At 44.2% G+C, this 13951-nt stretch overlaps 1 protein-coding gene across 1 annotated transcript in view; it reads right to left on the minus strand.

Annotated features, from left to right (window-relative positions):
* MDN1 (midasin AAA ATPase 1) overlaps positions 1 to 13951 on the minus strand; it is a 1740009-nt gene that overhangs the window by 566348 nt on the left and 1159710 nt on the right. Inside the window, exons 55-56 of the mRNA XM_069235499.1 lie at positions 3935 to 4055; positions 2960 to 3170 (exon numbers count right to left, since the gene is read on the minus strand). Of these exons, the coding sequence (XP_069091600.1) occupies positions 2960 to 3170; positions 3935 to 4055 (332 nt within the window). The remainder of the gene's footprint in view (positions 1 to 2959; positions 3171 to 3934; positions 4056 to 13951) is intronic.

Raw genomic sequence — 13951 nt, forward strand, 5'->3', positions numbered from 1 at the left:
TACTGCACCCTGCGTAGGGCTGTAAGCCCTGCTAGAGGGGTGACCTACCTATGCCACAGGCAGTGTTGTGTGTGCAAGGCATCCTGAGGGGGATGCCATGTCGACTTTGCATTTTTCTCTCCAGCAGCACACACAATCTGCAATGGCAGTGTGCGTTTATGAGGTGAGGGGTCCCTTAGGGTGGCACAACACATGCTGCATTCCCTCAGAGACCTTCCCTGGTCACAGGGCCCTTGGTACCAATGGTACCTTTTACAAGGGACTATCTGTGTGCCAGGGGTGTGCCAATTGTGGAAACAATGGTACATTTGTAGTGATGTAGGTACCATGTCAATCAAAAAGCCAAGGTGATGATCCAGGTGGGATGCTGCATTAGCACCACTTTGGGCATCAGGGGTGGGTGATGAACATTGTGAACGAAAGCTGGACAAGGCCACCACCTTGAAAGTGGAGAAGTGTGGCTCAATGGTTAGAGCGGCAGACCCTGAGGCAGAGATCTGGCTCAAGACCAGGGTTCAAGTCCCGCTTCGGCAGGTCTTGGGCTCAATTCCCCTTGACCAGATAATTCTCACCTCGTGCCTAATCTAATTCATGGGTCCCACTCTGCAACTCTGGGCAATAGCTTGCTTAATCTCCACAACGGCCCCAACAGCGCTTGGATGCCTGGCTTCACCCTGGGGGTGCTCAGGAGTGGGCGCCTCACAGGGAAAAGCCAGGAGGGGTTCCACAGCGGTATGAGTACAGCGCCTTGAGACCCTAACGGGTGAGTAGTGCGCTATACAAGTGCTAATTTACATTTTACATTTACATTTACAAATCAAACAGAGCCTTGATAGGTTCGATGAGGAGCAAGTGTGACCTCAGACGTGACTGCTGAATACCTGAATATCTCAAACATGGCATTCAAAAAGGAAGGATCTGCATCCGGAGCTGAGAACTCTGGAAAGGCCCAAGACAGCGTGGAGAAGCACCCCCAAATCTATTTAGATTCTGGGAAGAGGTCCCAGAAAAGACGTAAGCACCAGCGGTGTCTCCTTACAGAAAAGATCAGCTCTGGTTTGGAAGACGACTCCGCAGGTGACAGAGAACATGTCAGAGACTTACACTTCGAGGAAGGCTGATGTTTTGAGAGGCATTGCTGTGATTCTTTTTCTTGTGTCTGCAATTTTCTCCCTGGAAAACCCAAAGGAGGGTGATGAAGGGGACTTAGAACAGAGTCAAGTTTGATGATCATCATGCACCTTGGTCATGAAGAGCTTACCATCCCTACCATTAATAGTCTCAGGGCCCAAGACAAGACTCAAGACTCACATAACCTATTGTTCAGCTTCGGGCCTAGGAATCACAAACAAATGTTATGAGGGTCAGTGATCGACATCTGACCCTCACAATCCCTACCGAGCCTCAGACCAAGCACCAGACCAAGAAGCAGTTCCACATCAAAGGGCACAGGAAAAAAACTGAACTGGGTAGTAGTGTCAGGGCACTAGTTTGGGTGTTTTACAGCCCCAATGGCATCATCACTGCATCATTTACTGCACCATGAAAGAGCTGGCACCTCCTACTCTCGAGGAAAAGCTAATGAAAATAAAAAATACCCGTGCTCAATCATCCTGGGAACCACCACAGCCATCCAGTAAAATGACTACATAATCTAAAATGTTTTTAGGCCACAGTGACCCTTAAGTTGGGGGGGGCTGACAGCTGTTGTCAGGACAGAAGTATAATGAAGTGGCTAAAACCTGATCATAATCATGGTGAGATACATTTTCAAGAAAGCCCCAGAAAGACTAATTAGAATTAAAAACAGATTTTTATGATTTGGTGTAATGTCTGCCTTCTAATCATGTGAAGGGGTAAGTTGCATTCTATTTCAACAAAATAACGAGAAGTTCCCACAGAAAACAATCAAAACTGGCCCCAGGGTTAGAGTATTCAAATACATCTGTCTGACTGCTACGGAGTATCACTGAACAATATAATGGCCCATCATTCAAATTATGGATTTAGAGAAAGGCTACCTCTAGTGAAAGGAGAGAGTGGATTTAGAAAACCCTTGAATAAAAGTCAAGAATTTGTCAGAAGGACCTTTTAAAATAATTCACTAGGATGAATTTCATGATCAAGTGAGTAGCAGGTTGACTCAGTGTGTCAGACAATTCACTGTGTAGATGGTCTACTCTTCCACATATTACACAGCCTGGAAAGCTTGGGCCCGTTTTAGGAAACTTCTCATATTTAGACTAAGGCTGGCAGATAAATTGCCTGAGGGTTGCAGGTAAAAGGATATGTACCCTTAAACTGACAATCAAATCTTATCAACCACCTTGTAGCCTATAGCCCGACAAGAATGGTCAGAAGGCATCCCCCCTGTTAGGATGTGCATATATTCCAGGAATGATCCTCTCAATAGAGCCTCAACTGCTGTTAAATATCTACGTTGAAATGAGGAGCACCTTCATTCAGTTAATAGGTTGTTCAGAATAACCAGCCCAAAATGTCAAGCATGCTAGAAGATTAACAGGGCAGTTAAGTACAGATTTTACAAGCCAAGAGCTTCTATCAATACAACCCAAGATAGCAAAACATTTGCTCTACTGTCTAACAAGGCTGCCTCCATGATGTATACATTCCCCAATGAGATAATTAAAAATATATAAACACAACTCCAACTTTAAAAGCAATCCTACTTGATCAGTAATTAATTCTGATCCATACAGATACTCCAAATCATGTTACATATACCCATGTGCCATCAGGCGGTAGTTAAACTCTCAAAAATGTGTTTCAACGCTACTTGCTAGACCAGATTTACAAAAGCCTGCACATATGCTTTATTTTAGTAAAATTAGTTCTAATAATTGACACCCTGAACACTTCTGTTAATAGCCAAATGAAACAAACTGATTTCTGAAGTATGAATTTTGACATTCTCATGTCTAGCCTTAATTCATCTTACCTGTGTTGATCTCATGCAGATAATTAGAAGTGAGTGCCATACCCCAGGCACGCAACAGGCCTTCCTTCACATCCCACCCTGAGGCCACTGCTTGCAGGCGGTATATGTCTCGTTGCCATCCATGCTCTCCTATTACAGGTCTCACATCCACAATCTGTAAGGCTTGACCAAGAACCTTCAACTGGTCAACAACGGCTCCCACTGATTTTTCCTACAATACAAAAATACACTATTAATAAATCTACTCAACACAGGACATTTATTATCGACAGCATAAAAACATTTAGCCTTATGGAAAATATTTGCTGTATTACAGCATCCAACAAACAACGCTTCTTACAGGCAGTCTCTAAGAATGGGTACATCTGGAGAGTTGAAAAGAAGAGACATCTGACACCAAGGTCAGTCCCAGGGTTCTGCTTCGATTAAGCTAATGTGCTCCAGTCTTAATAGACCAAATGGGTACAGAATGAAAAGTTGCAGGAATTATGAGCATTGGCTAGATATTGTCAGTCTGACAGACAGTACAAGAGGTAGGTGAGAAAGATAAATGTGATTAACAGACATCGCAAGCCTTTATCAACATGTAAATGTCTTTCTGCTTAGCTGTCTCTTAATCCTTAATAACAACTAATCTACTCAAAATTCAGAGAATAGTGTACATTCTCCAAAAATATATGGCTACCATTAACAAGACCAGGATGTTAAAAATGTGACTACATTTAAAGTTTTCTGATGATTTATGGATTTCGTTCTTGATATCGTAAAACTAAATTTCCTTAGACTGGAATGTCTGAAATCAATATCAAAGAACTGTACAATAATCTATTAGCAGACACAGAAACAAACAAAACATCTAGCAAGTATCCTATTATTTAAACAGTCGTGTTCTTTTCTCGATATCACTTGCAGGCAGATAAATCAGCATCCTCCATCATAAGGCAAGAATTTAAAAATATTTTACAAATAATGAACCTTGTATGGAAGAGGTCGTCCCAGCATCTTCTGCAGCCTCTTGAGAGCCATAGAAGCTCCTGAAGGACTTGATAAGCAGGTCTGGATGTGCAAAGAAATAGTTTTAATCTCTTGGGAAATCCTGAAAGCATTAAAAAAAAAAATGAAATTAGAAAATGTAGGTTATAATACAAATGCTTAACTGAAAGAATTAATGAACAATCTTCGTTACTTAGCGCCATGGTAATACAAAACAAAAATATACATAAATACAAAGTACACAAAATCTCAGTTCTTTCTAGTTACACTCCTCAGTGCTGACCATTACAAAAATACTTAACATTATCAACCTGCACAGGACACCTGCAAAAGAACATACACTAACATGAAACCTAAGGATTGCCAATACTTAAGCATAGATTGACTGCCTCCTTATGTTCATGTATTTCACGGCAAAAACATCCTTGTGAAACCAATTTTTCTCATGCAATATGAGTTTAGATCCACAAAGTGATTGACAGATTCAACCCTGTGATGATACAGCCACTATGTTTACTTCTGAGCATTGCTGAACTTTTTAAACTACTGGAATTTGAAGGCACCACACACTTTTTGACACATATGCCTGATCCAAGTATGTACAGCAATAAAGACATCCTTGTGACTCAAAATTGGAATGTGACTCCAAGCATTTGGGGATGGTTATCCTTTAAATCCTCATTGTCAAATGATACTTTATATACAAATGCCTCTTAATTAGTTTTCTCTAAAAGGGCCCAAAACCCTGAGTGTTTCTCATATGCTATATAATCCAAGCTTATCAAATGCATTTCTAAATAACCCGAGACAAAGCGAACAGGTCTGGCCGCCCCTCTTTTGGCTGTTTTGTTTATTGTTATGGAAGCTATTGAGCTCTCAGTATATATATATATATATATATATATATATATATATATATATATATATATATATAAAAACCAAGGCCCTTTCAGGGTTAGAGTGACACATAAATTATGCAAAAAACAAAGGAGAACTCTGGGAAGTTCCCAATTTTAGGTGGAGAGCTGCTCTAGAAAGGGGCACCCTGCAACGCCAGTGACACTCTAGATTTGCTCACCTCAAATGTCTGCTTATCTAGCAAAGTTTTTAAGCATAGGATCAGCACAGTGCTATCCTCGCCGAGCTAGATAGTGACAAAGTCTTTTGCCATTTGAATAGCAAAATCTTTAAGCATAGGATTGACAGTGTCATCCTCGCCGAGCTGTAAAATGACAAAAGCCATTTACCACTTCAGGCACAGTATTACAGCTTTGGACTGGTCAAATACCGTCCAAGCCAACCTAGAATGAGTAAAGCAACCCCTGACACGTGTTTCGCTCTCATTAGAGCTCTTCAGAGGGGTATAGCTTTGTCCAGACACAAGGGAGCACCCAGTATAAGTCAAACCAAGGCCCTTTCAGGGTTAGAGTGACCCATAAATTATGCAAAATATATATATTTAAAAAATGTCACTTACGCAGTGTGTAGGAAGTTGGCTCTGTATGTGCTATTTCAAAGTAAGGAATAGCATGCACAGAGTCCAAGGGTTCCCCTTAGAGGTAAAATAGTGGTAAAAAAGAGATAATACTAATGCTCTATTTTGTGGTAGTGTGGTCGAGCAGTAGGCTTATCCAAGGAGTAGTGTTAAGCATTTGTTGTACATACACATAGACAATAAATGAGGTACACACACTCAGAGACAAATCCAGCCAATAGGTTTTGTTATAGAAAAATATCTTTTCTTAGTTTATTTTAAGAACCACAGGTTCAAGTTTAACATGTAATATCTTGTTTGAAAGGTATTTCAGGTAAGTACATTAGGAACTTCAAATTATAAAAATTGCATGTATACTTTTCAAGTTATTGACAAATAGCTGTTTTAAAAGTGGACACTTAGTGCAATTTTCACAGTTCCTGGGGGAGGTAAGTTTTTGTTAGTTTTACCAGGTAAGTAAGACACTTACAGGGTTCAGTTCTTGGTCCAAGGTAGCCCACCGTTGGGGGTTCAGAGCAACCCCAAAGTCACCACACCAGCAGCTCAGGGCCGGTCGGGTGCAGAGTTCAAAGTGGTGCCCAAAACACATAGGCTAGAATGGAGAGAAGGGGGTGCCCCGGTTCCGGTCTGCTTGCAGGTAAGTACCCACGTCTTCGGAGGGCAGACCAGGGGGGTTTTGTAGGGCACCGGGGGGGACACAAGCCCACACAGAAATTTCACCCTCAGCAGCGCGGGGGCGGCCGGGTGCAGTGTAGAAACAAGCGTCGGGTTCGCAATGTTAGTCTATGAGAGATCTCGGGATCTCTTCAGCGCTGCAGGCAGGCAAGGGGGGGGTTCCTCGGGGAAACCTCCACTTGGACAAGGGAGAGGGACTCCTGGGGGTCACTTCTCCAGTGAAAGTCCGGTCCTTCAGGTCCTGGGGGCTGCGGGTGCAGGGTCTCTCCCAGGCGTCGGGACTTTAGGTTCAAAGAGTCGCGGTCAGGGGAAGCCTCGGGATTCCCTCTGCAGGCGGCGCTGTGGGGGCTCAGGGGGGACAGGTTTTGGTACTCACAGTATCAGAGTAGTCCTGGGGTCCCTCCTGAGGTGTCGGATCTCCACCAGCCGAGTCGGGGTCGCCGGGTGCAGTGTTGCAAGTCTCACGCTTCTTGCGGGGAGCTTGCAGGGTTCTTTTAAGGCTGCTGGAAACAAAGTTGCAGCCTTTCTTGGAGCAGGTCCGCTGTCCTCGGGAGTTTCTTGTCTTTTCGAAGCAGGGGCAGTCCTCAGAGGATGTCGAGGTCGCTGGTCCCTTCGGAAGGCGTCGCTGGAGCAGGATCTTTGGAAGGCAGGAGACAGGCCGGTGAGTTTCTGGAGCCAAGGCAGTAGTCGTCTTCGGGTCTTCCTCTGCAGGGGTTTTCAGCTAGGCCGTCCTTCTTCTTGTAGTTGCAGGAATCTAATTTTCTAGGGTTCAGGGTAGCCCTTAAATACTAAATTTAAGGGCGTGTTTAGGTCTGGGGGGTTAGTAGCCAATGGCTACTAGCCCTGAGGGTGGGTACACCCTCTTTGTGCCTCCTCCCAAGGGGAGGGGGTCACAATCCTAACCCTATTGGGGGAATCCTCCATCTGCAAGATGGAGGATTTCTAAAAGTCAGAGTCACCTCAGCTCAGGACACCTTAGGGGCTGTCCTGACTGGCCAGTGACTCCTCCTTGTTGCTTTCTTTGTTCCCTCCAGCCTTGCCGCCAAAAGTGGGGGCCGTGGCCGGAGGGGGCGGGCAACTCCACTAAGCTGGAGTGCCCTGCTGGGCTGTGACAAAGGGGTGAGCCTTTGAGGCTCACCGCCAGGTGTTACAGCTCCTGCCTGGGGGAGGTGTTAGCATCTCCACCCAGTGCAGGCTTTGTTACTGGCCTCAGAGTGACAAAGCCACTCTCCCCATGGGGCCAGCAACATGTCTCTAGTGTGGCAGGCTGCTGGAACCAGTCAGCCTACACAGATAGTTGGTTAAGTTTCAGGGGGCACCTCTAAGGTGCCCTCTGTGGTGTATTTTACAATAAAATGTACACTGGCATCAGTGTGCATTTATTGTGCTGAGAAGTTTGATACCAAACTTCCCAGTTTTCAGTGTAGCCATTATGGTGCTGTGGAGTTCGTGTTTGACAGACTCCCAGACCATATACTCTTATGGCTACCCTGCACTTACAATGTCTAAGGTTTTGTTTAGACACTGTAGGGGTACCATGCTCATGCACTGGTACCCTCACCTATGGTATAGTACACCCTGCCTTAGGGCTGTAAGGCCGGCTAGAGGGGTGTCTTACCTATACTGCATAGGCAGTGAGAGGCTGGCATGGCACCCTGAGGGGAGTGCCATGTCGACTTACTCATTTTGTTCTCACTAGCACACACAGGCTTGTAAGCAGTGTGTCTGTGCTGAGTGAGGGGTCTCTAGGGTGGCATAAGACATGCTGCAGCCCTTAGAGACCTTCCTTGGCATCAGGGCCCTTGGTACTAGAAGTACCAGTTACAAGGGACTTATCTGAATGCCAGGGTGTGCCAATTGTGGATACAATGGTACATTTTAGGTGAAGGAACACTGGTGCTGGGGCCTGGTTAGCAGGGTCCCAGCACTCTTCTCAGTCAAGTCAGCATCAGTATCAGGCAAAAAGTGGGGGGTAACTGCAACAGGGAGCCATTTCTTTACACAGTGTTCATCTGTTCATTGCATGTTCCGCTGCAGATTCACATGCTATGCATAGTCCTGCCATCTAGTATGGGCTCGGAGTGTCACAAGTTGTTTTTCTTCGAAGAAGTTTTTTCGAGTCACGGGATTGAGTGACTCCTTCTCTTCAGCTCCACTGCGCATGGGCATCGACTCCATGTTAGATTGTTTTCCCGCAGAGGGTAAGGTAGGAGTGATAGAGTATAAAGAAAAGAGATGTCCATGCAAATGGAATATATATATAAACATATGTACAGTGAATGTTGAACTTAAGCGGCTACAGGCTCCCGGGTAGGTGAGAGGTTGCATGTGAATCTGCAGCGGAACATGCCACAAACAGATGTACACTGAGTAAGTGACATTTTCCGTTTGATGGGCTGTGTAGCTGCAGATACACATGCTATGCATAGACCACAAAACAGTTTTTCCTCCAATAAAAGCGGTGATTAGACTGTAGGAGTTGAAGTTGTTTGAAATAATGTTCTTACTACAGCTTGGCCTACTGCGGCTTGCTGCGTTGCTAACACATTTACACAGTAATGCTTGGTAAACATATGTGGGGTTGACCAAGTAGCTGCTTTACAAATTTCAGCCATTGGTATATTTCCTAAGAAAGCCATTGTAGACCCTTTTTTCCATGTGGAATGTGCTTTAGGTGTAACTAAGAGCTGCCTTTTAGCTATAAGATAACATGTTTGGATGCATTTTACCATCCATCTTGCTAAACCTTGTTTTGAAATGGGGTAACCAGTATGTGGTTTTTGGAACGCTACAAAAAACTGTTTCGTTTTTCTAAATGATTTTGTTCTTGCTATGTAATACATTAGATATTAAAAGAGCCTTAATGTATGCAGGGCTCTTTCTGCCACAGAATCTGGCTGTGGGAAGAAGACTGGTAGTTCCACTATTTGATATGAAACGGTGATACAACCTTTGGGAGAAATTTAGGGCTAGTTCGAAGTACGACTTTATGTTTGTGTACTTGTATGAATGGTTCTTGAATTGTGAAACCATGGATTTTACTAACTCTTCGCAATGAAGTAATTGCGACTAGGAAGGCAACTTTCCTTCTTAGGTATTGAATCTGACATGAGTGCATAGGTTCAAATGGTGGGCCCATACGTCGTGTGAGCACTATGTTTAGATTCCACGAAGGCACTGGAGGCGTTCTAGGTGGGATGATGCGTTTTACCCTTCCATGAAGGCCTTGATAACAGGAACTCTAAATAAAGAGCTGAGTTGTATATTTTGCAAGTACGCAGAGATTGCAGTGAGGTGTATTTTTATGGATGAAAAAGCTAAGCTTGCTTTTTGCAAATGAAGCAAATAACATACAATGTATTGTACTGATGCTGAAAAAGGGGTAATTTGTTTAGATTGACAGTAATACACACATCTTTTCCATTTGTTGGCATAGCACTGTCTGGTAGTGGGTTTTCTTGATTGTTTAATTACTTCCAAACATTCAGTTGGTAGTTGTAGGTACCCAAACTCTTAAGACTTCAGGAGCCAAATCGCTAGATTGAATATGTTGGGATTTGGATGTCTGATCTGTTGTTTGTTTCGTGTTAACAGATCTGGTCTGTTTGGGAGTTTGATATGTGGTACTACTGACAGGTCTAATAGTGTTGTGTACAACGGTTGATCTGCCCACGTTGGCGCTATGAGTATTAGTTTGAGCTTGTTTTGACGCAGTTTGTTTACTAGAAATGGAATGAGCAGGAGAGGGGAAAAAGTGTAAGCAAATATCCCTGACCAATTCATCCATAGAGCATTGCCCTTGGATAGGGGAGGTGCGTACCTGGATGCGAAGTTTTGGCATTTTGCGTTTTCGCTGGTGGCGAATAGATCTATGTCTGGTGTTCCCCAATGTTGAAAGTATAGTTGAAGCACTTGAGGGTGAATCTCCCACTCGTGTGTTTGTTGATGGTCTCTGCTGAGAACATCTGCCAATTGGTTGTGTATCTCTGGAATGTATTGTGCTACCAGGTGAATTTTGTTGTGGATTGCCCATTGCCAAATTATTTGGGCTAGGAGGGAGAGTTGGTATGAGTGTGTGCCTCCTTGTTTGTTTAGGTAATACATTGTTGTCATGTTGTCTGTTTTGATAAGGATATTATTGTGAGTGAGAAGAGGCTGAAAAGCTTTGAGTGCTAGAAATACCGCTAGCAACTCTAAGTGATTTATGAGTAACTGTGTTTGGCATCCCATTGTACTTGAATGTTGTGACTGTCGAGGTGTGCCCCTAGCCAATCATTGATGCATGAGTTGTAAGTATGGTCTGAGGCACAGGGTCTTGAAATGGCCGCCCTTTGCATAGATTAGTGTAATTCCACCACTGAAGGGACATAGATGTTTGGCGGTCTATCAACACTAGATTTTGAAGTTGACCGTGTGCCTGTGTCCATTGTTGTGCAAGGCACTGTTGTCAGGGCTGCATGTTTAGTTTTGCGTGTGGAACAATTGCAATGCATGATGCCATCATCTCTAAAATCTTCATGACAAATCAGACAGTGTACTTGTGATTTGTTTGTATTTGTGTGATTACGTTTGGGAATGCTTGTATCCTTTGTGTACTTGGACATGCTAGCGCTTGCTGAGTATTTAGTACTGCACCCAAATACTGTTGTGTTTGTCCCGGTTGTAGCTGTGACTTTTGGTAGTATATTGAGAACCCTAGTGTGTGCAAGGTTTGTATTACATGATTGGTATGATTTTGGCATTGCGTATGACTGATTGATTTTTTTAGCCAATCGTCTAGATATGAAAAGACATGTATATGTTGTCTTCTTAGGTAGGCTGCGACTACCGCTAGACACTTTGTGAATACCCTTGGAGCTGTTGTTATTCCAAAGGGTAGCACTCTGAACTGATAGTGCTTTCCTTGAATGACAAACCTGAGATATTTTGTGTGTGTAGGATAGATGAGTATATGAAAATACACATCTTTGAGGTCTAATGCTGTCATGAAATCGTATTTTTGGAGTAGTGGGATAACATCCTGTAGCGTTACCATGTGAAAATGTTCTGACAGGATGTAAAGATTGAGGGTACTGAGATCTAATATTGGTCTGAGGGTGCCATCTTTTTTGGGAATTAGGAAATATAGTGAGTAAACTCCTGTCCCTATTTGAGATTGTGGTACCGATTCTATTGCTTGTTTAAGTAACAGAGATTGGATCTCTTCCTGTAGCAGACTGATGTGTTCTGTGGATAGTTTGTGTGACCTTGGTGGTATATTTGGAGGAGTGTGTATCAATTCTAGGCAATAGCCATTGCGAATAATTGATAGTACCCAATTGTCTGTGGTAATGTTTTGCCAATTTGTGTGGAACTGTTGTAGTCTTCCCCCCACAGCAGAGGTGTGGCGTGGAAGGGAATGAGACAAGTCACTGCTTGGGTGCTGTGGAGGTTGCTTAGAGGTCTGAAATTTCTTCCTATTTCTGGGGTACTGCTCTCTATATGTGCCCCTAAAACCACCTCGTTGGTATTGTGGTTGGTAGGTTGGTTTTGCCTGAGATGTGGATGCCTCTGTGGTCTGAACCCACCTCGAAACTGAGGTTTCCGAAAGGATCCCCTGTATGGTGTCAAGTATAGTGCACCTAGTGCCTTTGCCGTGTCTGAATCTTTCCTTAATTTTTCTATGGCTGTGTCAACTTCTGGCCCAAAAGGTTGTTTTTTATTGAATGGCATATTTAACACAACCTGCTGTATTTCAGGTTTAAAACCCGAAGATCTGAGCCATGCATGCCTACGTATTGTCAATGCAGTATTGACACTTCTAGCAGCAGTGTCTGCTGCATCTAGGGCAGATCGAATTTGATTATTAGTAATGGCTTCCCTTCTTTCACTACTTGTTGTGCCCTCTTCTGGTGTTCTTTGGGGAGATGCTGGATTATGTCTTGCATCTTGTCCCAATGGGCCCTGTCATATCGAGCTAACACTGCTTGTGAGTTAGCTATCCTCCACTGATTCGCCGCTTGGGATGCAACTCTCTTCCTTGCAGCATCAAATTTTCTGCTCTCTGTCAAGTGGGGGCGCATCTCCTGATGACTGACTGACTGCTCTTTTTCTGGCAGCACTAACTACCATCAAATCTGGAGGAACTTGATGGGTTATGTAATCAGGCTCAGAGGGTGGAGGTTTATACTTCTTCTCTATCCTGGGCGTTATTATATGTGCCTTAACAGGCTCAAGAAATATTTGATCGGCGTGTTTTAACATGCCTGGGAGCATGGGAAGGCATTGGTATTTTGAGTGCGTTGAGGATAGGGTGGTAAACAAAAAACTCCTCTACCTGTAGTGCGGTATATGCATGGTGACCCCATGGTATGCTTCAGCCCTAGCTAGAACTTGATTGTACACAGTGCTATCCTCAGGTGGTGAAAGTTTAGAGGGATAGTTGTCTGGGTCATTGCTAGGAATGCGATCTGGATCATAAAGGTCCCATGGATCCACAGTGTTCTGTTGTGAGTCGAAAGAGTGGGTGACTGCACTGGTGTAGGACTAGTAGGAGGAGAGGTAGGCAGGTGTGAAGAGTGGGGAGGAGAAGATTGAGGAGGTGGTGGTTTCTCCTGCTTTGGCACTTTTGCTGGAGGCTGCATAGTCTCCAATTCCTTCTGAAAGGCTAGCTTTCTGTTTGGCTTTAGAGGAGCTGCTGTCAGAATTCTGCCTGTTTCCTTATCGATGTGAATCCTGGATTGCCTTATATCCATAACTTCAAATACTGGTTGTACTTGATACTCCTCGTCAAAGGTTTTGTGCCTTTCTTTAAGTTTCTTTGAAAGTCCATGCCCCTCTGTGTATGCTGGCCTTTTCGGCTCCGAAGCAGGCTTTTTTGGGATTGAAAAAGATGACGCGGTTGATGCTCCGAAAGCGATTTTTAAATTTTCAACTCCGAAAAATGATGTTTGCTGGAGTCGGACAGGGAGCCCTTTGTTGCCTCTGATGTTTTGGGAGGAGTGGCCTTTTTCGGTGCCGAACTGGTAAGTTGGTCACCGGTAGTCTTTTTTCGGGCTGAGCCATGGCCTTCCAGCAGTGGAGTACCCAAGGATTTATGTTTTTGTTAGGGTGCAGGGGCAGGCGTACTCACATGTTGGCCTGCTGTGACCGGTCTGTCTTCTTCTGATTCCTGTTCGGAGTCGGAATCTCGAACCAAGACCGCTGTTTGACCAATTTCTTCCTCCTCCACGTCGAGATGCTCGCTGCTTCTTGACGTCATTTCAAGTCTTCTTGCCCTCCTGTCTCGAAGAGTCTTTTTGGATCAGAAGGATCGACAGGCTTCACAATTCTCTTCCTGATGATCTGGGTAAAGGCAAAGATTACAAACCAGGTGCTGGTCTGGATACAGGTATTTCGCGTGGCACAGAGGACAGAACCGGAATGGAGTCCGACCCATCAGGCTTCCAAACGGTCCCCAATAGGCCAGAGTTGGGCGCGCGTGCCCCAAAGGGCGAGTAAAGTTGTTTTCTCCGACAGTACCGATGTGTCAATGGAAGATGTAAACCCGATCAATACAATACGGACGAAAAGAAAATGTTTTCAAAGTTTTCCGAATCGAAAACTTGTTGTGAGAGGAAACACGTCCGAACCCGACGGCGGAAAGAAAACAATCTAACAATAGAGTCCAGGCCCATGCGCAATGGAACCGAAGAGGAGTCGTCCTTTGATCTTGTGGCTCAAAAACACTTCTTCGAAGAAAAACAACTTGTAACACTTCGAGCCCAACATTAGATGGCAGAAGTAATGCACAGCATGTTTATCTGCAGCTACACATGCCACCGACCATATATGTTCATGTATATACACAC

This window comes from Pleurodeles waltl, chromosome 5 (assembly GCF_031143425.1).
Source record: "Pleurodeles waltl isolate 20211129_DDA chromosome 5, aPleWal1.hap1.20221129, whole genome shotgun sequence".
In the NCBI taxonomy this organism is placed as follows: domain Eukaryota; kingdom Metazoa; phylum Chordata; class Amphibia; order Caudata; family Salamandridae; genus Pleurodeles; species Pleurodeles waltl.